This window comes from Phyllobates terribilis, unplaced genomic scaffold (assembly GCF_046119375.1).
Source record: "Phyllobates terribilis strain yellow unplaced genomic scaffold, ASM4611937v1 Scaffold_3__8_contigs__length_932513732, whole genome shotgun sequence".
NCBI lineage: Eukaryota > Metazoa > Chordata > Amphibia > Anura > Dendrobatidae > Phyllobates > Phyllobates terribilis.
The window spans coordinates 703,409,321-703,436,596 of NW_027362763.1; the positions used below are offsets into that span (position 1 = coordinate 703,409,321).

Consider the following 27,276-nt stretch of genomic DNA (forward strand, 5'->3'; position numbering starts at 1 on the left):
TTATATTTTCGCTGTGTGTGTCTGTTCTGTCTCTATTCAGCCTTGCGGGGAACCTGATTAAAAAGACAACTGAAGGACCCCAGTTATCTGATCTTCTGGTAGCCGATCTCAATACAACTTTAAACCCATTACGATTTGCTGAACTTGGAGTTCTTTCCATTTTATCTGCGCAGTAAAATGCGCTGTCCAAATTTCCAGACACTGAGATAAGGACGACAGGCCCCCGTGACGGCTTACTGTTCTTTTTTTTTTTTTTTTTAAAAGAAGAAACAAAACATTACAAAATGATAGCGGTCTGTGCACTGGGGAATGAAAATTGCTTTGACATGGAGATTAAGCTCCGGTATTGTTATAAGACATTGTCTCACATGGACTGGAGTACTGTAGGGAAGAGAAAAAAAAAGAAAGTTTTTTTTCTTTTTTCCTTTTTAGAATGGCAATGAATGACCTAATGAGGGCGAGAAAAAGTGAACACGCACGCCATCGTTTAAGCAACAGGGCATGTGGGGAGATTTAGAGCTTTTTTTTTGTGGTGTGCCAGGGTAAAGAATGAACAAAAACAACAGAAGAATAAAAAAAAACATGGAGGAAAGAGCAAAAAGAGAACAGCTGAGAGAGGAACGCTGGCCTTCTTGGTGAGAGTTCATATTCTCTTTATCCATGTAGTCAGAAAGCGGGTTTAGGACTGTGATGACCTGAAAAGCCACCTGATACAGGCATAATGTCCAGGGCAAGAGGATTTATCCGACAGGTGGAAACAAGAATGTGTAAATGAGCAACCAAATTAGGGGCAAATGGGCCTGGTTGGAATTTGGGATCTGCATAGTGAAGTAGAGCAGTGATCATACACATTAGATCAGGGATGTCAAACTCAAACACACAGAGGGCCAAAATGAAAAACTTGGATAAAGTCAAGGGCCAACCAGTATACAGTATAATGGGCCCCACATGGTCCTCCATACAGTATAATGGGCCCCACATAGTCATCCATACAGTATAATAGGCTCCACATAGTCCTCCATACAGTATAATGGGCTCCACATAGTCCTCCATACAGAATAATGGGCCCCACATAGTGCTCTATACAGTATAATGGCCCCACATAGTCCTCCATACAGTATAATGGCCCCACATAGTCCTCCATACAGTATAATGGCCCCACATAGTCCTCCATACAGTATAATGGCCCCACATAGTCCTCCATACAGTAAAATGGCCCCACATAGTCCTCCATACAGTATAATGGGCCCCACATAGTGCTCTATACAGTATAATGGGCACCACATAGTTCTCCATACAGTATAATGGGCCCAACATAGCCCTCCATACAGTAAAATGGCCCCACATAGTCCTCCATACAGTAAAATGGCCCCACTTAGGGTTGATGGTTCTGGTGTCGCAGGCCAAATATAATCACCCTGGGGGCCAGATTTGTCCCAGGGGCCAGAGTTTGACATGTATGCATTAGGTGAATGTTGGCCCTAACCTCAATTCTGTGAATATCTGTGCTGTTTTCCTACCCTCTTAGGTCTAATTCTACTAAAGCTAAGAAGTTAGCAACCTGCAAAGATTCTATTAAAAATTATTTTAATTATTAATCACCAGATACAAAGAATGATGAAAAAGACATGCTATTTAGTAATTAGCATACAAGGAAAATTTTCCATACATAATTATAAATTATATTTAATGACATTAATAGTCCTCAAATCCTCTTTTTCTTGACCTCTTATGTCTAAGCACTAAGCATAATACAGTTTTAATCAAGAGGATTTCTTAATACTTTTGGGCTCACTGTCATAATCGTTAGGATCATTATTAGGCAAAGGACTCACGACACACCTAAAAAGTGATCCTTCTCCAATTTAATATCCCAAAATCTATTAATGGTTAAGGTCCTTAATTCCCTGTAAAGCAAGTGAACTGTATAAACAGTGTTCCCTCAACTAATTCCTTTGGGGTTCTCGACTCAGTATTTAGCCCTCTATTGTGCACTCTTGGCACCAGAGATGCCATGATATTCCTAGTTTAGGGAAAGGACCATCAAAAGAGTTTGATATGGGATGTGCAGCCTGTGTGAAAGGATGGGACATCCAGGCGTGGTGTTGATTCAGGCTTAGAAGTTTAGTGACCACAAAATCGGGATGGTCTCATATGTGACCTAATGCAGATCTAAGCTTGGACCTTCACAGCGCCTGGATGTCCCATCCTTTCACATGGACAGCACTAGCCATACCAACTACTTTTGTTTGTCCATTTATTAAACTCTTTACCACTGATGAATGGGGGATTGCGCCAACGATGCCAGTATTAGAGTTCTACCCAATTATGCACCACCAAGTAAAGTGAGCACCAATGTGACTACGTTATTTTTATTCCATGGCTGGCCACATACTGTTTTTGCGTTTATGGTATTACTAAAACTTGGAAACAAAGTCAAAACCATATCAGAGCCACCCAACATCACGGTAAAGCCCAGTAAACCCTGGGATCAAGGGTTCAACATCACATTTTGTATTTGAAAGAGGCTCATAAATTGCAAAGTGTTGGAGGCTTCGGGAATAGACCATTGTGACCAAGAAGGGTCAATACTCATAGTCAATGTTCCCAAGGCAGATGGGTCGGTCACCAGCATAAACGGCATAGAGTTTCCTAACAGTTATGGCTTCCTCCAAGGTTATTAATAAACTAGCACAATCTTACCGCAGATAGATGTATCTTATCTGGTTTTGTAGAACAGTTCATAAATGTAAAAATGTAGAAAATATATGATGGGTTGGTGTTGAAAAAAACCACACTAATAGGGATGGCCGGAGCGGTGGAAGTTCGGGTTCTGGTACCTGACCCGAACTTTTGAGATAATTTGGGTTGGGTACCAGAACAGTACCCGAACTTCCAACATAACCAGAACCTCACTGAAAATAATGGAGTCCGAACTTGTAAGAAAAAAATCTCTCTCTCTCTTTCTCCTCTGCGCCACCGTGGACTTACCCCGAACAGTGCCCGGACTTCAGGAGAAAGTCTGTGTTCGGCGTTCAGACCCGAACAGTCACTCTCCGGTATGATTCTGTTCGGGTTCGCCCATCTCTACACACTAAGATTATGAAAGGTCTCAAATGGTAACCTCTATTTTAATTTTTATATCATTAGTTCACACTAAAATAAGAAATTTTGTAATATATCTTATCAGAGAGACCCGCTTCTTTGTCCTCCCGGACTGATCTTTCATTCTCAATTCTTGGATAAAATCTTTAAAATCTGCATTCAGTAAAGGCAGATTTCCCCATTGCAGAAACAGGAGATGACAGTTGGTGCTTTTGAAATTTAATGGTGAGGGGAGGAGCTAGAGGCCAACACAGACGTTCTGCTGAGAGTTCTCCATAGAAATGTGTGAGCACCAATTGTCATCTCTGATCTCAATAATGGAAAATCTATAAACAAATTTCACCAGTGAATTGAGAATTTTGACAATGACTCATCAGTCCAGGAGGAGAAAGAAGCCGATTTCTCTGATAATATATATTACATGTTGCTTATTTTCATCTGTACTATTGATTTATGGAAGAAAAATTAAAATACCGATTACTCTATAATCAATGTTTGTAGACGGAAGTCAAAACCTCTGTATGTATGGTATATAATTCATACATCGCTACCAGTCACTCTTCGCACTACTGGGTACTAAGACCAGAATTTTTTTTTTTTATATTTTCATTAATAAATGTTAAAACAATGGAACTTCTGCCGGAAGCATTTTGACTGTACTTTCTGTATTGAAAGGAACATTTTGCTTTTCATTTTGCTAATTGTTTGTTATTCTCCCTTTTGTCTTCCGCAGAAAGAGGGGAATGAAGGATCGATTGTTCCCGAAAAGACAAGCGAAGACATCTGTAGTACGTTAATGCGCTAGTGTTAAAATGAATCACAATTAAAAAGAGCCTGTGTTTCTACTCGGAAGAATCGCTGTGGCTGATTAATGTTTCCCACGGGACGAGGCACCTTCCATGTAAGGAAAACTTCCTAATTATTCCAAACAAATCTGCAAGAGGATACAGTATTTAGTGGTAAGGAGATGGTAGATCTCAGGAGGGATATTTAGCATAATGCAGCCACAGGTTGGAGGCCGCTCATGTAGATCATGTCGGCAATTTTGACTCCAATCTTCCTTTTTCCACATTAAATTATTTACAATAAAATTAAAGTCTGATTAATTTTAATATTTTGGCCCGTAGCAGTAAAAATGTATACACACGAGAGCAGATGGCTCTTTAAAGGGGTTGCTCAGTAAGGACAATGCCTTTTTGTTAGGAAGGTCTCTTGATGATGTGCTCACTTTCCCAGTAGCGCCTCCGCAGTGGAAAAGCCGCATTACAGAGTTTTTCTTGGAAAGTCCCTGTCATGTATTATTGTGGTGGGTGAAGCTCTTCGTAGTCATTCTCTGCTCAACTGAGACCTGAAGACAACTTGTATCTAGATTCATTCTTGTTCTAGTTCATTCGTTTTACAGCGCCATTCTAGTGCATCAAATTGTCAGTGTTTTTTTTTTCTTTTAAACTTTCTTTTCCCCTCCTCCCCGGGTCCATGTGTCCACTATTGTGTACAGCGCTGATAATAATAATAACTGAGCTCACTGTTACTGCTGAGTAGACTGGCACAAGCCTGATTGGCTGCAGTGGTGTTAATGTGATGTAAGCACTGCAGACAATAACAGACACCAGGAGAAGCGGCAGAGACTCAGCGCTGGACCCATGGAGGGTGAGTAAGGCACAGTTTGTTTGCTTTTTCAAAAAAAAACTGCACCCGGAGTACAGGTGCTTGAAAAACCCCTTTAAAAATTCTCATGCATATGCTGAAAAAAAAATATCTGCAGCATAAATTGCAGGTTTAATGTCAACAGCATGTCAGTTTATGCTGCAGATGTAGGTACGAAATAAATGTGCGGTCCACAGCGGTAAATGCAGTAGCGGATATCGCTGTGGGGGGGTCTGTGTGGGAATGCAGTCTAAGGCTATGTCCACCCCGATTCCGCCAGAAAAAAGTGCTGCAAAAGCACCTTGCAAAATGATCATAAAGAAGAGCAATGTCAATACGACTGCAGTGCGCATGTTCTATCGTATGTCACGTCTTTAATCACTTCCTAAAGCGGTTAAAAGAAGTGATATGCTCATTCTAGTGGAAGACGCCCACTTTCTATACTTCACAGTATAGAGTAAAAGATGCGGCAAGAACGACGGCTAGTGAAGCTGCTTCTGGAAAACGGCTGTCGGCACTTTCCTGAAGCAGATTCGCCTGGGAAAACGCAGCAGCTGCGCCGGTGTCTAAAAGACACAGTGTGCACACAGCCTAAATGGTTTTAAAGCTAAGTTCCCACAGTGCAATAACACAGCGGATCTTCAGCATTGTGGGTCGGAGTAGAAACGTCCGTAGTAAATAAGTTCCGTGGGATTATAGCACAAAGAGTTGTTCCGCCCAAGCAAAGCTATAACATGGCCATTATCACACAGTTATCCTTGTCTGATCCGTAACAATTAGGGCTCCTGCAGACGGCCGTATTTTCAGACAAATCATCGGATCGCACTAATGTTGTTCTATGGGGCTGTGCATATTTCCGATTTTGCTCCTCGGACTGAGGAAAATACAGTGGTGTGACCCTAGCCTTAATAAAACACATCTCATTACTTCTCTTATCTGCCAGCCCCGTACATTATAGACTTTTTTTTTTTTTGCATTTTAATATTAGGCTATATTCACACATTGCATTTTTTCAGCATTTTTTTTCTGCAGCAAAACCGGATCTTCTTGCCAGGAAGTTTGTTAAGGATTTTTCTTGCTTTGTTTTTGGTGCGTTTTGAGTGCGTTTTTTTTCACTGTCATTTTGTCTCTTTATGCATGTACATAACATTCAGTGAAAAAAAAAATTCATTCTGGTTTTGGCACAAAATCGATGAAAAACCTGCATTTTTGGTGCATTTTTTTCAGCATTTTTTTTTCACCACCCATTACTTCCAATGGGTGAAAAACGCTGAAAAAAAGTGACATGCTCTATTCTGCAAAAAAAACCATGCAAAGCACAAAATCCTGATCAAATAAACACCAAGCTGTGTGCATGAGATTTCTGAAATCTCATAGACTTTGCTGGTACTGTAAAAAAACAGCTTAAAATTTGCATTAAAAAAAGCTGAAAAAACGCAATGTGTGAACATAGCCTTACTGTTACTACAATAACCAACATAATCATAAATAGCACAGACTCTACACCGTTCACACAGTTTTGAAGTGCTATATGTAACTATATGTAACAATAATCTTACGTCTTTTCACAATTTCGATAGCTTTTTAGATCGCTGGCTGTTCCTCCTTTCCTTCCGCTAAATACTAGTGGATGTATGATCATAAAAGCTTTGATCAATGTGTGGATTCCTGATGATCCCTGATAACATTTACACTGGACGATGATTGGAAACTTTTTTTTTTTTTTACATGATAATCTTCTTGTATAAATGGCCCTAAAACTCATAAACGGCGACAGAATGAGCCTGAGCGCGAACAATTAACCAGTTCAGGGTTGGAATCTCCTCTTCAAGAAACCAGTATGAAAAGAAAGAAAGACCCTCATGGTCAAAAACCTACAGATAACCTGCTCACTCCACCCGTTGTTCTGCACAGTATAATTGAAGAGAGCAGAGAAAGTTTAAGAGAATGGGCGAGATGCTGTGCGATACAGGATAAAGGGATTCTTTATGCTTGACCCCTCGTCGGCTTTCTATCAGAATCTAATGAGGTCGGAGCGAGCTATTCCCACCAGGGCACTACTGAAAGACTTGTCAAAATATGTACAAACAATCACTCCATGCACCGTACAACCTCAAAAAGATAATAACTGCTCTGAAATAAAACCAGATTACAAGGCGGACAGGCCTACAATGGCGAGCGACATCAAGAAACCCTTTACCATAGCAGACATCCTATCTACAATCTGTGGCCTCTAACTACATATGTCAGCATGCTGGCCCCATCTGGTGAACCCAGGGATCCACACTGAATACATGGAGCTTATACAACCGGCCCCTGAGTCTAAGGCTATGTGCCCACGTAGCAGATTTGATGCAGAGCGTTTTTGCCTCTCTCTGGCAGAAAAAAACGCATGCAGATTTACATGCATTTTTTCTGCCAGAGAGAAGTGTTTTTTTCAGCGTTTTTACATGCGTTTTCGCATGCATTTTTCAAGCACTTTTCCCAGCGATTTTGAGCATCACTTGGAAAAGTGCTTGACAAGTTGGTCACACTATATAAATCCATGCAGCTGACCAACTTAGATGCTTTAAATGCTGCATCTATAGTAAAAAAAAAAAAAGAATTAAAAAGTTAAAAATAAAAAAAACCTGTATACTCACCTCTCCGGTCTGCTCCCAGCGGCGATCCCCTCTCCTCGGCGTCCTGCGGTGTACTTGCAGGACCTGCGGTGACGTCATTTAGTCAGCTGATGGTCACGGGACCATCACCTGACCGCTGACGTCCACGGTCGCGTGACCATCAGCTGACTAAATGAGGTCACTGCAGGTCCTGCAAGTACACCGTGGGACGCCGAGGAGAGGGGACGCGGCCGGGAGAAGACCGGAGAGGTGAGTATACATTTTTTTTTTTTTTTTAACTTTATTTCTTTTTTTCACCGCGTGGTAGCCAGGATGAGGAGGAGTTGTAGTCTCCTCTTCATCCTGGGTAGCACACGCACCGCGATTACGCCGCAAATTCACAGCCGTTGAATTTAATTGAAACGCAGCAAATCCACATATGCCGTAAAAACGCCGCAAAAAACGCTACAAAAACGCTACGTGGGCACATAGCCTAACTCCTCGGATCACAGCAGTCTAAGGCTATGTTCACACACGTTGAGTTTTTTTCTGCTGCAAATCTACTGCTAACTTTTCTCTGTCAGGAAAACAGCTGCGTTAAAAACGCAGGTTTTGGTGCGTTTTTGTTACAATTTTTGATGCGTTTTCTGCTGCAAAAACGCAGAAAGAAGTGACATGCTCTACTTTCCAAAAACACAACCAAGTCACAAAATACGCACAACTTGTGTGAACAGAGAATTCCGGTTTCTCATAGACTTTGCTGGTACTGCAAAATGCAGCTGAAAATTTGCATAAAAATCTGCAGCAAAATACGCTGCAAAACCCAACGTGTGTGAACATAGTCTAACCCCTTAGGCTATGTTCACATGTTGCATTTTTGTAGCGTGTTTTTTTTTATGCAAATTTTCAGCTGCATTTTACAGTACCAGCAAAGTCTATGAGAAACCAGAAATCTCAAGCACACACCTTGTTTTTTTTCCTGACTGTTTTGTCAAATAGCTGTGTTTTTGCAAAATGCAGCTTGTCACTTCTTTCAGCATTTATTCAGCACTTTTCACCCATTAAAAGCAATGGGTAGAGCAAAAACGCAGCAAAAAAAACCCCGTAGCTGTCAGGTTTTATCAGTATGCACAAGAGATATATGTAGACATATGGAAGCAAAAACGCAGCAAAAAATGATGCAAAAACTCAGTTTTTTTGTCGCTGCTTCTTTACTGCAAGAGAGCAGGTTTTGCCCTACAATACATCAAAAACGCAACATGTGAACATAGCCTTACATGCCATGATCAAACGACACAAAAGCATTTAAGAGGTTGGAAATGAGGAAAGGGATCAACATGATACAGGGGTGCTGATGGTATTATCATGTCAGATGGGAAGCATACTTGTATAACTATAGGGTTGATTCATCAAGACGGTCAGGGCACACTCGGCCTACGCAAGCCTTGCTGGAGTAAAAGGAGCACGCAACTTAATGAATTTGGTGCCTCTTCTGCCTCCGTGAGCACCACCAGAAATGATGCTCCATTCAAGGACTAGAGCAACATTTCTGGAGTACAAAATGCCGGCCCTTTTAATGAATTTGACAGGCGGACGAGGCCTCTTCTCCAGCTCCGACAATTCTGGCAGAGTTGATTTAAACAGGCGTTAAAAGTTGCAATATATTTGTGCAACTCTCCATTGCGAAAGCATTTTTTTTTGCTTTGTTGAATCGGCCATCATGTTTTTCATGGGCTTCATACAAGATTAGTAACTTTACAAAACTATGCAATATTACAGTATTGCAGTATATTGGATAGACAATGAATTGATCGCAAGTTCGAGTCCCCTAAGTGGACCAATAATAAATGTTGAATATTTAAAAAAAAAATAAAAAAAATATCCAAAAATATATCACCTCCACCAATAAACCTATTTTATATCGCTTTGTGTGGAATTGTCCTAACTGATTTTCAGTCACTTCGCTTCCCAAGATAAAAAGAAATCAGAAAGTTGTTTGGACTCCAATATGGTGATGATAAAAACTACAGCTCGTCCTGCAAAAAGAAGAGGTGGCCGATGGGACCCTGTGGCCTAAAGGCCCGCATAAGCCTGGAGCCAGCCCTGGCCTGACGTATTATAGTACCACATTGTACAATAATAATAAGTCATCCTTAAACTCTACGGACACACACAGCACCTCTGCATACCTCATATAATGGAGGCAATCCTTATAGGTGAGAATATGAAACCTGATGAAGACGCCATATGGCAGCACACTGTGTGTCTATACAGAGCCATAGGGACGCTGCGTCCATCTGTACAGGCTCCATGCACTCACATTTCTCATGTGCACACATTTTATCATTAATTATAGTTTTCTACCAAAACTTAAACGTTTTCTGGGGTAATTTGCTCTCTTTTAGTATCTGCACTTTATTCTCTACAAGACTTGCGCCATTTTTTTCAACTTTGCTTATCCAGATGTTTTACACAGATTCACAATATTGTTTATGTCACTTGAACGCTGCAGCCAATCATCGGCTTCTAATGGACTGCAGCCTTAACAACTCTGATAACTTTTCTCATTCTTTGCCACCTCTTGATTGACTTACTTTAGACCAATACATTGGGCCAAACCATGTCTCTTTTTTCTCTAAGCCACCCCCTCTTTTATTGGAGCCACTTCCATTTCTGTTAGCCATTCCCTCTTTTAGATAAGCCCCTCCCCTTTTCTCTAAACCACTCCCTCTTTTATTGGAGCCCCTCCCATTTCTCTTAGAGCTGTCTATTTAGTCTAAAATTGGTAATACATTTTGACATAAATTGATCCAAAATTCTAGCTTAGTAAATTAGTAAAAAAAAATGTTTTGTTTCATGAGTATGACTTTTTTGGTTTTCATTCATATAGCTTATTCATATAGCTTACTATGTAGGATTTAAAGGGGTATTCCCATCTCCAAGATCCTATCCCTAGGTATAATAATAACGTTAGCAAATACCTCCAATTAGAAATGTAGTACAGTTCTTCTGATTCGCTATGTCTCTTTCCTTATGTGGAGACATTGCAGGACCTTAGGTATCGATGGTTACGACCACTGATACAGCGACAGTTAGTTAGCTAGTTGCTAGCGGTAGTAACCATGGATACCTAAGGTCCTGCAATGCCCTTCACATGAGGAAAAGACATAGTAAATCAGAAAAACTGTACTACATTTCTAATTAGAAGTATTTGCTAATATTATTATTATTACACCTACTACAAATTAGGATAGGATTTAGAGATGGGAATACCCCTTTAAAAAAATAAATTAGAAATAGAGAAAAAAAAAGGGTAATACAAAATCATAGGGAAAAAAACAGGAAAATAAAACAGAAAACGTCAGGTGTGGTCCAGACCTCTTATATGAAGAAGGATCTGGTGTGTGATTTTTCCACCTGCCCCACCAATGGTTCAGACCCTGTTAAATCATTAAACGCATAATAATCACTCACAGCAAGCGCCTTTTTTTCCCTCCTGGTCTTGACAGTGGAGAAAAGGCAACATTAGTCTTCCTTTTCTAAATCTTTTCTAAATCGTCCTGACCCTTGAGGTGATAACACCTGCAGAGCTTACAGCCAGAATCAGACGAGGGAAAGAGCAACGTGCCCTAAAGACCTGCACAATTCATGAGACACTAGGGTGAAATCAATTCTGTTATCTGGGCTCTGACATTGCCTCTCACAAAGGCTTCTCTTTCAGCACAAGGCATAAAACCACTTTGGCACGACAGCCTGCTCCAAATGGCCTCGCTGGGGACACTGTGCGAGTCAGTCCCGGAGATGTCTGGGGCAAATTCGTTTTAAAGTGTCTTATCTTCCAGGTGGAACCACTTGAAAAGAGAAAACTGTAATTTGGGCTCTGAAGCTTGGCAGAGTAATGTCATTCCTCGATCTTTCCCTTGGACTGCACACTTCAATATACAATCATGTAATTTACATATAGTCAATCTGTTTTTTGCCCCCCCCCCCCCCCCAAGAAACAGTGCCATTCTTCTCTACAGGTTGTGTCTGGGACTGCAGGTCATCGCTTTTCAAATAAATGTAAAAGCGTTCAACTTTTTTTTTTAAAAGTGGTCAGTTTTTGCTCTTATTTTATTCCTGATGCCCCCTGGGTGTTATGGCTTTTTTTTTCTTTTATTATTATATCCTCCAACACAATTTTGTGACATTTCAAGCAGTTTCACAGCAGAAATCTGGCAAAAACTGCTTATAATTGACAACTTACTACTTCAGAGGCAGAGGATATAGTCTCACTGGTTTGGTTTTTATAATTTTTAAGATTAGATTTTTTTTTTTTTTTCAGTCAAAGGACATTTAAAGGGGTTTTTCCACAAACAAAAGTTAATTTCAATCAATAGATCTTGGAATAACAATAACTTCCACAATTTGATGTGATTAAATAAAATGTTCCTGTGCTGAGATAATCCTATAAATATCCCCTGCTGTGTACTGTGTAATGGCTGTGTCTGACCGTGCAGGAACATGGTCTGATCATACCACAGCTCCTGGGCAGGGGAGGAAGCAAGAGAGAGGATACAGACTGGACAGCAGGGGATCACAGCTATCGGATAAATTATGTCACAAATACGGTACGACATGAAATGGGAAAAGAAAAAAAAAAACCGGGGGTGGAGGGAACAAACACCTTACGCGTTTCAAATATCTATGACTAAGCGTGTGCTTGTCCGAAACGCGTCAGTTGCTTGCCCCTCCCCCCTTTTTTTTTTCTGTTCCCATTTTTTGTTTGATCATGTCATATTTGTGACATATTTTATCTGATATGATCTAAATAAATTTTCTACCTTTTATGAATTTTTTGCAATGCTGGAATTTTTTTTTCTTTTAGTTTTCAGTTCCACAGCTGGGTTGCTGGCACGGCAATTTTTTCCGTGCATTTACTATCGTATTCCGGTATTGACGACTACAATGGTAAGATGTTTTTTTCTTTTTACTGTCTATGTAATCAAAAGAAAAGCTGCAAACACTGTCAGGTAGACGGCGGCTTGCAGGTCTCCCGTCCAGTGGCCGTTGGACTTGGGTTTTGCGAATCATTTCACTTATCTCTAGTTTATATGCCATAAATTTCCAAAATGGAGCAACCTCTATAAACTCAGCCCCCGTCTACTAGCTTGCATAGTAAATCACAAGCCAACAAACTTATGAGAAAACATACCGATATCAATACAATATTAATACATGCCAATATCTGACAGCCTATCGTTATTTCCTGGTCTACATACTATATACTAAAAAACTTACAGTAAGGACTCATGCACCCAACTGTATTCCAGCTGCGTACACCCGCCGCAATTTCTATGGGGTCACATGGTATGCCTATGAAGATGTCCCCCCCTTGTCGCATTGGTTGTAGGGGAGAACATTATGCTGTGGCACACCAAGTGCTACCATCTGAAGGTACTCCATGAGCCAACGTGCAGCCTCAAATAAGTTTGTAACTGGATTTTCTTTCCAAAAAAGTATGATGGAACTTGGAAATAAATAATCTGACCGGTGATAGGATTCTGCTTATTTAATATGCTAGGAGAGCACAGTTGACATGATTAAGGGTTTTCCTGCTCCCCACAAGAACCTCCAATGATTAAGGCCACGTGCACAGCTCCGATGAAGAAGTATTCGTCTTTATCTAAAGCCTGGCGCTAATATAAAATTAGTGGTTGCAGCTGACAAGGAGGACAGGTGGCCATGTCCCTATCAAATCTGCTAAGCTGTATACAAACTTAATAAAGCTCTTAGAGTAGACATCTGCTTTAAGTTAAAAGTGCCTTATATAATTTTATCATAGCCTCGCCGCGTGTGTTCTCTGGACCAACCTGATAAACTGATGAGGCTCAATGATAACGTCCTGGTCCAGAAGTCTAATAATATCACAGCCTAGAATTTGTACTATATGTAAATGGATTTATACTATATATCTGTTGCTCATGATTTAGCTCTCAAGAAGAGTAAAAGGGGTTTTCGGAGATCAAATGTTTCGATGGCAATGAACTTAATTTGCCGCTGTTCTGAGATCCCAACCACGGTCGTGCAACTACGGCAGCAGTGTTGTGATCTGGTTGCAATTGCACACCTAGCAGTCCCGAGGTCCAGAGCTTTCTCAGCACTGGCCTGTCAGCAGGATATCAGCAGTAACATCCCGTGTCAGGGATCGGCATTTTGGTGTTTGGAAATGCGCAGGTGCGGAGCTAGCACACATAAAGAACAAGGAGGAGAGAGGAGAGTGGAGGCTGGCAGCACATGTAATAACAGCAATGTGCGGAAACTACTGACATGCCCCTGCTGAAACCGCTGATAAACCCCTGCTGAAACCATACACATACCCCTACTAAAACACCCCTGCTGAAACCATGCACATACCCCTACTGAAACACCCCTGCTGAAACCATTCACATACCCCTCCTGAAACCATGCACATACTCCTCCTGAAACCATGCATATGCTCCTGCTGAAACCATGTACATACTCCTGCTGAAACCATTCACATACCCCTCCTGAAACCATGCACATACTCCTCCTGAAACCATGCACATGCTCCTGCTGAAACCATGTACATACCCCTGCTGAAACCATGCACATGCTCCTGCTGAAACCATGTACATACTCCTCCTGAAACCATGTACATACTCCTGCTGAAACCATGCACATACTCCTGCTGAAACCATGCACATACTCCTCCTGAAACCATGTACATACTCCTGCTGAAATCATGCACATACTCCTGCTGAAACCATGTACATACTCCTCCTGAAACCATGCACATGCTCCTGCTCAAACCATGTACATACCCCTGCTGAAACCATGCACATACTCCTGCTGAAACCATGTACATGCCCCTGCTGAAACCATGCACATGCTCCTGCTGAAACCATGCACATGCTCCTGCTGAAACCATGTACATACTCCTCCTGAAACCATGTACATACTTCTGCTGAAACCATGCACATGCTCCTGCTGAAACCATGTACATACTCCTGCTGAAACCATGCACATACTCCTGCTGAAACCATGCACATGCTCCTGCTGAAACCATGCACATGCTCCTGCTGAAACCATGTACATACTCCTGCTGAAACCATGCACATACTCCTGCTGAAACCATGCACATGCTCCTGCTGAAACCATGCACATGCTCCTGCTGAAACCATGTACATACTCCTCCTGAAACCATGTACATACTTCTGCTGAAACCATGCACATGCTCCTGCTGAAACCATGCACATGCTCCTGCTGAAACCATGCACATGCTCCTGCTGAAACCATGTACATACTCCTGCTGAAACCATGCACATACTCCTGCTGAAACCATGCACATACTCCTGCTGAAACCATGCACATACTCCTGCTGAAACCATGCACATACTCCTGCTGAAACCATGCACATGCTCCTGCTGAAACCATGTACATACTCCTGCTGAAACCATGTACATGCTCCTGCTGAAACCATGTACATACTCCTGCTGAAACCATGCACATACTCCTGCTGAAACCATGCACATACTCCTGCTGAAACCATGTACATGCTCCTGCTGAAACCATGTACATACTCCTGCTGAAACCATGTACATACTCCTGCTGAAACCATGCACATACTTCTGCTGAAACCATGCACATGCTCCTGCTGAAACCATGTACATACCCCTGCTGAAACCATGTACATACTCCTGCTGAAACCATGTACATGCCCCTGCTGAAACCATGTACATACTCCTGCTGAAACCATGTACATACTCCTGCTGAAACCATGTACATACTCCTGCTGAAACCATGCACATGCCCCTGGTGAATCCATGCTCCTGCCCCTGGTGAATCCATGCACGTGCCCCTGGTGAATCCATGCACGTGCCCCTGGTGAATCCATGCACATGCCCCTGCTGAAACTACTGACACCCGCCTGCTGAAACCATGCACTTACCTTGGATAAAATTACTGACAAGCCCCTGCTGAAACTACTTACACACCCCTGCTGAAATGACTCACAAGCTCACGCTGAAAGTACTGGTAAGTCCCTACTAAAACCAAGCACATGACCATTCTGAAATGAATGCCATGTTTCTACTAAAATACTGACCCACTTCTGCTGAAACTACTGAAATACCCCAGTACTGTAGACCTGGGATGTGTAGAGGCTGAACATCAACATTCTTATGAAAAATGGTATATAAATTTATCATTACTTTGTAAATACGTGATTTCTGGAAATCTAATATCCCTTTATCTACCTGTTTATGTGAAACATATAATTCCTATGAAACTAGTAATTTATTAAATATATTTAAAATACAACAAAAAATACATACTGGACCTATGATATTATGGTTCAGAAAAATGTGGGTATAGATTAATCCACCTGAAATAACCAGGCAACACCAAGGACCCTGTGAATCCCTGATTTGGTAGCCTAAACTGGTACTACCTAGCCATGAAGGTTGGCACCCTATATAGGACGAGATGTGGTGCTCCCGCTCAAACGGTGGCTCTCCCTATCTAGTCCTGTCTAGTCCATGATTTCATAGGTCCAGTAAGACCAATTATTTTGAGCTTTTTTTTTTATGTATGTCTATTAGTTGTACGGCCTTTTTTGGTGTATTTTAAATATATATAATAACTTACTAGCTTTATGGGAATTGTGTTTCACAGAATTAAAACTCCTCTTGGGTATCAGTTATGCTTCATACTATCTACCTGTTTATTATAAAGCTGTGCAGAAATTATTTAATAAGGAACTCCTTAGATTTAAAAAAGAAAAGTTGTATTCACACACCTTGGACATGTCATGTTTTTGTCCCTCAAATTTTTGGGAAATTGCAACAAAACACCCAAAACTGCTTCACTGCTCTAATGTGTAAATGATCCCTTCAGTTCAAACAAATTTTTTATACACCATCCTATAATTTAAGAATATATTTCCATGCATATATTCCTTTTATTTTTTAGTATTTTACACTTTTACACATAAAGTTATTATAAAAGTTTTTTCATCTCTAATTTGATATTCAATTCTTTTTTAGCCCCTTCCCCCAAATAAGGTTTTGGGAGCTTTTTTTTTTTTTTTTTGCTGTTTTTTTTTAATGTAATTTTTTGTGAATGGGGAACTTTTTCCAGAATTGTCAGTGGACAGACTTTGGCTGGGGTCACACTAGCATATGGCATCCGAATCGCGATCATCGGATGTTATATGCTAATGACACTCGAGTCGAATCGAGTGTCATTGTACTGCGCTCTGATTCTCTCGCATGAGAAAATTGCAGCACAGGTGCGGAGAAGACGGAGAAAGTAATTTCTCCATCTCCTCCATTTCCTGCGTCCTCGGTAATCACACTGCACTCCGACGACATCCGAGTGCAGCCCAATGTTTTTCATGCACTCATAGACTTGTATGGGTGCCTGCCGTCCGATATACGTTGCCAATCGTAGCATGCAGCGAATTTTTTTCTCATGCTGACTCGGTATGAGAAAATAAACATTAGTCGGCACTGCTCCATACTATAACATTGGAGTGAGTGCTATCCGATGAAACATTGGATAGCACTTGTTCAAGTTATACGCTGACAACACGACAGTCTGAGTGAGCCCTTATGCTATCTTCAAACATAGATTTTTTCTAGAAAGATTTTGAAGCAGTTCTGCTCCAAAATTCACATGAAAATGATTCAAAAACCTTCTCAAAACAGTTAAAAAATTCAACATTTTCTGAAGTAGATTACGTTTGAAAAACTCATTAGACTTTTACTGCTTTCAAAAAACTTAGTGTGAACATATCGATGAGGTGCACACAACGGTTTTTAAACTCAGACGAACCCAATTAGGTTTTCCAGCTGAAGACGCTTCAGGATACTCTGGGGGTTTTTCTTTCCCGACTTTTATGTCGTTTTTTTGTATCATTTACTTACTATGGTTTTGGCTGCTGACAATTTTTTTTAAAGGGCTTTCCCATGAATTTTTGTGAAGTCTTTAGCAAAATGTTCCAAAACTCGTCCGGTCGTCTTCTGGGCATCTTTTGAGCTTTCCCATTGACTTGTATTGTAAAGTACAGAGCGTCTTCCGATTGGAAAACTCCAGAAGAATGGACATACTTTTAACTGCAATTTTAGAAACCTGAAGTTGTTAAAAGACAATCAAAAGCCTGAACATATTCATTCTTTTGAAAGTTTTATTATAGGTTTTTCAGGCGATTTCCATGGTGTTATTCGCCTGAAAAAGACATAGCACATAGCCACTGAGCAGAACCTCCAAGTTTTTGAGGAGGATTTAGAGTTTCCATTCAGATTTAGCTCCAAAACTGCCTAAAAATACTCTGAGCATTTTTTTCAAGCAGAAATGTCCCAAGAATTAACATTCTGCTTCTACTTCCACGTGGAAAAAGATAGTACTATATGCACTATAGGTGTGTTCTTCCATTGGAAGAAAAATATTTGAAGCAGGTTTTTACGTGTTTTCGGGAGCAAATTTTTTTTCCAAATTTCAACTAAAATCTTTGAAGCAGTTTTTCATTTGGCGTTTGGAGAAGATTCTGCTCAAAAGTCTGTGTGTAATCTGCCAAGACTATGCACTGTAGGCTCAGTTGACGCTAGAGTTACTCTAGGGTTTTGGACACAATTCAGAGTTTTTTGCCTTATTTTCATAATGACACCGTGTGAATCTATGGACCGAATTCAAAACAAGCTCAGTGTTTCCCCCCTCTCAAGTTATTAACAGGAAATCAAGTCAACGTGAAGAAATAATTACTGGTGTTAAGACTTAATAAGAAGTAAATAGGCGGGTCTGATATTCTGTAGATGGAGGCAGCTGGGAGTCATCGCCTCATTTGAATAATGTGCCCTGAATCTGTCACTTTGTTCATCTTCCTTATGCTTCTGCGTAGACGACATCAACAACAAATTAAGTTGTAAATAAGAGACAATCAACACTTTTGTTTTGTTTTTTTTTTCCCTCCTCGCAGCAAGTGCAGGGGGGATGTCAATGTAGAAAAGGAGAGTGACATGCAGCAGTTTGCTTATGTAAGCAGAAGTATGGGAAAGCAGCGCAGACGAGATAATTAGACGAGCGTTCGCGCTGTAATCTGTGCTGGCCGCCCTCAGATTTTATCACATGATTATCACTTACAATGTTAACAATGTCTTTTTTGATACTTGGAAGATGGAAGTGCGCTCGGCTCATATAAGCATATGCCGTAACAACGTATAAGCCGGATGGGAAAGAGGCGACTCACTGGAAATATGAATGACTTTTTTTCTTTTTTTTGACTAATGACTCATTTAAAAATCCCTTTTACCAGGGCGAAGTGGCGTTTCAATGGGAGGCAAAAAAAAAATGTTTTTCCGGGCGGCATTAAAAGATAAAAATAAAATAATAGTAATAAAAGTGTTTTATTACAATGCTGTATTTATAAGAATTTATTAAATGTTAGAAAAAAAGTCATTAAGAAGAAATCAAAATAAAAATTATGGGTGTATTAATTGTATCTATTTATTATTATTATTACTATTATTATTATCGCTATTAAGTTGTAGCTTTATAGTAAACACTTATGTTTATGGTGTTTTTTACAAGCATTATTAGTGGCATAAAAACATAGTAACATCTGGCTGCAAAAAAAAACAAAAAAAACAAACAACAACATAAAAAGGCAGTAAAACACTTGTGGCTGTAGCCTTCATGCAGGATTTATCGCAACTTTACCCACCACCCGCCTAATTCAGCGCAGGGTGAGCTCTGGGTCTGCACCCGGGAACTATTGGTATTGGCTCCAAATTTTACACTCTCATTCGCTACTCAACTTCCGGTAATATATTACCTTTCACAGATCCTAAGCTATACAATTCATTACCATAAAGAAAGAAGCTGCCTAGGTGACCGGCAACCACACAATTGTCTTCTTGAGTTCTTATAATGGGATACATTATTCTATTCCAGAAACAGTGCCATTCTTGTTGATGGTCTCGTTAAGTATTGCAGCTAAACCTAATTCACTTATAGGGGATCTGTCACCAGATTTCAGAACATAAGCTGCTTATATTAATAAACAGATCTCTTAGACCTGATGAGGCAGGTGTGCTTACTATAAATATTAGAGATGAGCAAATCGATTCTCAGGACCTTGGCTGGGATTCCTGAGAACCGCCTCTTCCCTGCCAACATCCCTGGCTTCTCATCAAGCAGGGGCTACAAATCAGAAGAGGCGCTGAGGACTCCAGGCAGGTAGTAGGCGGTCTGCACAGCTCTGGTCCGGCAGCTATGGAATACTGATGTGGCCGAAGGACCACGGCCTCACAAATAGATCTGCTCATCTCTAATGAATATCCATGTCAGAATGGCTGTATCATCCTTTTAATATATGCCGAAATATATAATATATTTTCTTTCTAACATGGATTTTCATAATAAATACACCAGCCTCATCAAGCCTAAGAAATCTATATAATAATGTATACAGTTCATATTGTGAGATCTGGTGACAGATCATCTTTAAATGAGACTGAGCTGCAATACCAAGTATAGATGCCACAAGCCCTGGACAAAGCCGGAAAGGCGATACCCCGTGTCGGGAAAATTACATGAGGCGTATGTTATATTTTTTGTAACCAAACCAAACTCGTACACAAGAGCGATAGTGTTTGGACATATCCCAGAAGCCAACATGTTCTCCATTTGGATCTATATAAACTTCTTAATGCTACTAAAAGTGAGGTCTAATTGTCTTTCACTCTCTCGGGGATTGTGTCCACCCCTGTAGAATATAAATTTGCAACGTATATCAATATTAGTCTGATCACTTCGACATTTTCCACAATTTCGTCCAGTCCAGAATTTGATGTACTTACCTACACGGTGAGATATCAGATCGGATAGTAAGAGTCATACATAATATGATAAATGAGCCCCCTCGGGATAGCACAGGATTAATATAGAGATGCAGGACCGTTTTATAAATCTGGGTCAAAATGTTAACCAATTGTGGATTTGGCCTGTAAGCTTTGAAAAGCCTTCAGTGATTGCAAATGGGTTTAGTATAAAATCATATTGGCACAAACCAGAATTCAGTGTTAAAACAGTATTAAAAGATAATAACTTCTTGCCCTAAATTCTGGAGGCCGTAACCAAATCTCTCCAATTACAATATATTTTATCATTTCATAACTTATATAAAGACCCCCACATCTGCCCTTGAACATGTTCCCCTGGCAGAGATACACACAACAGCGCTGGGGCTCATCGCCGGACTTACCTTCACATCTGAGAAGTAGGTTTTCAGCATGTTGGAGCTTGGATACCGCGTGTAAAAAAACATGAGTTTGGCTTTTTTCAAGTGATTTGGAGACAGGCCTTCCTGCATGTAGAATTGTGCTAGTCAAGGAAAACACTCAGTGAAAGGAGCACGGAGAAAAACAGACAACATTATACAGAATGGCGTACAACAGTCTCATCGCCAAGGGCCATTATTACATTAAGATATCTGTATCATTGATAAAAGCTATTGTTCAGGTGTTATATATTATTTCCTAAAGGAAAAGTCTTACTCAAAACATGTATTTGTGTAACGTTACATACATTTATTTATCTATCAATCTGACCAGCAATTCTTACAAAGTAAAGCAAATGTGAACAGGTGTCATCTGCAGTGACTGCATTATATACATAGCAAAGAGCACAGCAGCCACTGTGTGCCGAGATGTATGCAAACACTGGCTATATGAAGTGTAGCTATCCTCCAGATCTATTCTAATTATCTACAGTATCTATCTCTTCATTTATTGTCTATTTATCAATCTCACATCTATCCATCTACAGTATCTATCCTATCTATCTACAGTATCTATTCTATCTACAGTATCTATCAATCTATCTATCTATCTACAGTATCTATCTATTCTATCTATAGTATCTATCACTATCTATGTACAGTATCTATTACCTTGTCTATCTACTTACCATCTATCTATCTATAGCATCTATCATTATCTCTCTATCTATCTATCTATTTATCTATCCCATATCTATCTAATATCTATCTCTCTATCTCATATCTTGTCCATCTATCTATCTAATATCTTGTCTATCCACTTACCATCTATCTATCTATCTATCTATTATCTATCTATCTATTATCTATCTATCTATCCCATATCTATTTCATATCTATCTAGATACTTATCAATCTATCTCATCTCTTTCTCCCATCTTTCTGTACCTCCTTTATCTATATACATAGTAAGTGGCCACCTGCTTAATAGTTTAAAAACCCTACAATCTATATAATTGGCACATGAAAGCAACCAAAACAGTTCCCGAAGGACTGAGGGCTAACCATAACACTTTAGGCCTACTAATTTTCCTCTAGCACTTCTTGGCATTATTTTAAGCGTTGTAAGCCTGTCTGCTTAGGACACATCTGTGCCGCAGGCTGGGCCTGCCATTTCCTCTGCAAATTAATGGCTTTATAATTTATCAGAAATGAAGATGCATGTGGAGAAAATCAATGTGGCCCCCCCAAGGTCAATTAAGTCTTCTTCTCCCAATGTGCTCCCTGGTTTTCTTTTTAAGGACTTGAAAGAAGAAGCACAGATACTGAACTTACTGTATAACTTCATGCAGAAAGTTAAGATGTTCATGACATTAACCAGCAGAGACGGCTTCGGTGTATGTTTGTAAGGTATACAGTGTTTCCATCTTTTTATTATATGAAGTAGCACAGCAGACCGCCCTACTCCATACAGTGGCATCCAGTAAAAGATATATATTGTATGGTACGTAGATTTTTTCATGCAGCCTAAGGTTTATTTTTACAACAGAATCGTGGCATCCATCACAGGTTATGTAAATGCTTTCTTTATATCTATTTATCTATAATTCTATTTCATATCTATCTATATTATGTATTTATGTATCTTTCTAATATCTATCTCATATTTATCTATGAATCTATTTTTATATCTATATGTATCTATCTATTTTGGTAGCGCTAAGATCTATCTATATCCATTTATAAATCTATTTCATATCTATTTCTATATCTTATCTATCTATATTACGTATTTTAGCGTATTTTCAACATTTCAATATCTAATCCATCTATCTACAACTACGGCTCCTAAAATAAACTTCAAGCAGTTTTGCCTCAAAGGTTTAATCATTACAAAGGAAGGTAATTTCGCTGACATACTTCTTGTGCCAAGAGAAGAATTGAGCGAACCTTCAGTTACCTCCATTAGACTGATAGAGAAGTCTAAAAGTGCATTATACTCTCCAGTGCCATCTGTCAAAATGCATAAATGAAATAACTGCAGCAAGCTGTCACCTACTGCTCGGAGATAAGATTTTCAGGAAAGTCAAAACTTCTGGATGAATTACATCTTGGTGTTTGCATGTTTCAATGTGCTGTGAAATGGGATGAGAAAACTATGTTATCATCCAACATGTCAGAGGAAGTTTTATCAGAAGCTTCAATTATTCATCATTATTCACTTGGTCTTTATATAGACCCCTGTGTTATTACACAGAGTCTGAGTGTGGAGAATATAGTTTTTTGTGTGCTGTGTACATCTTCATAATAGAAACCTCAATGTTTAAGAGAAGAAAACATAATTACTGACAAGATCTAACTCTCTAGATATCTTTGTATCTATTCTATCTACAGTATATTTCATTTATACAAATTTCATATAGATTCACTTATCTATATCTATCGATCCATCCCTTGCTTATATTTACATTCTATCTAAAAGGAAAAACAAGCAAGCAGCACTCAATAGCAAATACTATGCAAAAAAATGGTGTATTTATTGGCCCATGTGAACAGGTGGCAATATTTTGACTCAAGAGCAAGTGAGCCTTTTGTTTTCCTATCTATCTATCTATCTATCTATCTATCTATCTCTACTGTATCTATCTCATATCTATGTATATATTTATATACATCTATATCTATCTAGCTATTTATCTATCTATATATCTCATATCTATCTATCTCATATCTATATATCTATCTATCTATTTATTTCTCTATCCATCTAGAAAAATAAAAAAGAGCAGCACCAGTCATATATCAAAAAAGAATAAATGGGGGTACAAGACTTCCCTGGCCTAAGCCTAGCCTGAATAGTAGAAACAAAAAATAGAAGCAAAACTTAAAAAATAGTGCAAATTATAGGACTTTAATGGCCGATGTGGCGACGTTTCGGTTCATAATGAGGCTTGGGAAAGGTTCACACTATGAACTGAAACATCACCACATCGGCCATTAAAGTAATATAATTTGCACTATTTTTGGAGTGCTGTTTCCATTTCTTGTTTCTTCTATATATCCATCTATTAATCTCTCTATCCACCCATCTAACAATCTTTATGGTTTTTCTAAGGCCACGGCCCCACTATCAGTATTCGGTCAGTATTTTTCTCAGGAGTGGGAGCCAAAACCAGGAGTGGGTGATAAATGTAGAATTGGTGACTTGTTTCTATTATACATTTTCTCTGATTGTTCCCCACCTGGTTTTGGGTCCCACTCCTGAGAAAAAATACTGACCGAATACTGACCAAATACTGATAGTGGGGCCGTGGCCTAATAAATGTATGGCTTCTCTTCCAAAAGCACATTCTGCAGAGACTCAAAAAAAGAAAATATATATACTGTAGGATCATATATATATGCAGAAGCATGCACATATATTCTCAGCACACAAATGAGATATAACTAGTCATATATATATACTTTCGTTGCTAAGTGCAGAAAAAAATGTTGGTTTTCAGCAAAGAAAAAAAAAAGCTCTGATCCAAAGCGGTTTGTTTTGCATGAGCTTGTTACATGTGCCGTTATCTTTCTCCTGTTTGCGGGCGCTTCCTTTGGCGCACTTCTGGTGTTTTCCTAGTGGTTTGCCAATAAAACCTAGCATGACGCCTTCTTACGGAGCAAGACACTGTTTAGTAAATATTGTATAAGGGACCAATTGGTGAGCGCTTTCCTTTTAAGTGAGTGTGCTGAAAACCCAACTGTTCTTCCAAGAAAGCCCTGGCTGTTTCCAGGATACTTACACACGCACAATGAGTCATGATGGAATAGATTCAGTAAACATACAGCTGTACCGAACACGAGCTAAGCCCCATTCAAGGCCAGGAAAGAAAATGAGCACAAATAAATATTAAGGAGCTGGGGGGGGGGGGGTGGGAGGAGGAGGTAAGTGCGCTAGATGTTCAAACAATCTCCAGCCCAGAAGTTCACGCAGCCTGCCTCGATTCTCGGAGCCTTAGCTTTGTGAAGACAGATGATATTCAATTCTATGTGCAATGCAAAATAGACAATAACTGCTGAAACTTGAGCCAGCTGCCAGGTGTAAAAAAAAAAAAAAAAAAAAAAAAAACAGCAAAAGATGATAAATCCATAAATTAATGAAAGACATCTGCTCAGGAACATAAAAGATCAGAGAAACAGTGTACTGCAGCTGAACCTAAAGCAGTGTTCAAACAACCCGAGTCTTGTGTTGTGTGTTTACTAAGTACAATATAGCCCTAACTAAACAACAGCAACACAAAGGTGGATGGAAGACGCTGGGCGTGTGTGGCCGCAGAGGACATGGCAGGCAGCGGAGGGACAGATGCTTGTTCTTTATCTGCCAGTGGACGCCTGGAGGACGCGATACTTCATTGTAAATACTAGTAGCTATTATTGTATACCAGAGCTAGGTAGGGTGTGCCAGGCTGCACTCACATAACCCAGGTCCACGCATACACCCAGAAAAACGTCTGGAGACACATTAGAGGGTTAACCTGAGAGTTACTGATTGAACTCCAAGGTCTGAGTATATAATCAAAATCAAACTTTAAGAGCTTTTTTTTTTTGACCCTGTGTGAAAAACGCCAAAAATTCTACACTTTTGTGTGTTTTTGGTGCATTTTTTGCTGCTAAGCCTCATTGACCTCAATGGAAAAAAAATGTAAAAATTTTGAAAGGATTGACATGTTGTGGTTTTTTTTCAATTTTTTTTAAAGCCCAGCAGGGAAAATTAAAAAAAAAATAAAAAATCTCATTTTGCTGTTACTATAAAATGTTGTTTTTCTTCTACCTGAAACACTGGATGAAAAAAATGCATTAAAAAACACCATGTGCGAAATAAGCCCCTGAAGGGTATAAATGTACACGGTGTGTAATGGGTCCAGATTTTCCCTGCAGATTTAAATAAATTAATCAGATGTTGCCAACATTTTTTGCATGTAAATTGACCTATGGAGCAGAATTTGAAATCTGTAGCGTGCCAAGTCTGCATTGCGGACTTCGCCTTTTGCACTGTTTTGGGTGAAATCTTCAACAATATCTGCAACAAAGTCAACATATAACACATGCGGATTTTGATGTGGAAATGGAGCGTAAATGTTGCAGAAAGATCCAGTATGTGTGCAGGGCTGTACCACACGCTGTATCGGACCTCATGTGTTAGAAGCTCTGCCCACCATCATGCCAAAGAGTCTGAAACCAAACTGAGCGGATCTCCGGATGCGGAATCTTGTGGAAGCTCCATTAAAGAATCCCTCCTCCTCCTCCTTCCATCAACATATTTATCCTCTTAATCATCATCATATTACCGTACATAGCACTGTTTACTTACAATTGCTCATTTTGCTCTTCTATCCAGATAATTATTCTCTTTTCCTTTAGGTCTATGATATCACGTGATTAAAAACTGTCTAGCTGAATCCTTCTAAGATCTATTTAGAAACTGGAAGTTTATTTTCTCTGTATGACTCATCAGTCACTGCAAAAGTGTATAGCAGGGGAAAGAGGGAGCAGCCGGGTCAGGAGTTGAAGATGGGAGATGATAAATGCAGGGACTAGAGACATCCTGCTTCTACATAGAGCAGAGAAAACAAATACACAGTGCTATATAACATGATGATTGCAATATAATAAGAGGATAAAAACTTTGATGAGAGGAGGAGTAGGAGTGCTTTTTTTAATGAATACTGGTGTGATATCAATGGAGATGAATAGTATTAGAGTTAGTCCACATATTGAGCAGAAGCACCCTTGATCACGGTGGATCACCGTGACCATGATGGCTGGTGCTTTGCATGCTCAACCATAATGGGTGGTCCTCTGCGTGCTCCATCATAAAGGGTGGCCCTTTCAATGCTCCACCATAATGGGTGGTCCTCTGCATGCTCCACCATGATGGGTGGTCCTCTGCATGCTCCACCATGATGGGTGGTCCTCTGCATGCTTCACCGTGATGGGTGGTCCTCTGCGTGGTTCACCATGATGGGTGGTCCTCTGCATGCTCCACCATGATGGGTGGTCCTCTGCATGCTTCACCGTGATGGGTGGTCCTCTGCGTGGTCCACCATGATGGGTGGTCCTTTGCATGCTCCACCATAATGGGTGGTCCTCTGCATGCTCCACCATAATGGGTGGTCCTCTGCATGCTTCACCGTGATGGGTGGTCCTCTGCATGCTTCACCGTGATGGGTGGTCCTCTGCGTGGTCCACCATGATGGGTGGTCCTCTGCATGCTCCACCATGATGGGTGGTCCTCTGCATGCTTCACCGTGATGGGTGGTCCTCTGCGTGGTCCACCATGATGGGTGGTCCTCTGCATGCTCCACCATGATGGGTGGTCCTCTGCATGCTTCACCGTGATGGGTGGTCCTCTGCGTGGTCCACCATGATGGGTGGTCCTCTGCATGCTCCACCATAATGGGTGGTCCTCTGCATGCTCCACCATGATGGGTGGTCCTCTGCATGCTCCACCATGATGGGTGGTCCTCTGCATGCTTCACCGTGATGGGTGGTCCTCTGCGTGGTCCACCATGATGGGTGGTCCTCTGCATGCTCCACCATAATGGGTGGTCCTCTACATGTTCCACCATAATGAGTGATCATCTGCATGCTCCACCACAAAGG

General features: G+C 40.2%; 1 protein-coding gene across 1 annotated transcript in view; it reads right to left on the reverse strand.

Annotated features, from left to right (window-relative positions):
• PROX1 (prospero homeobox 1) overlaps nucleotides 1-27,276 on the reverse strand; it is a 92,826-nt gene that overhangs the window by 38,019 nt on the left and 27,531 nt on the right. The window contains exon 3 of the mRNA XM_073671960.1: nucleotides 20,617-20,735. Coding sequence (XP_073528061.1) covers nucleotides 20,617-20,735 — 119 coding nt within the window. The remainder of the gene's footprint in view (nucleotides 1-20,616; nucleotides 20,736-27,276) is intronic.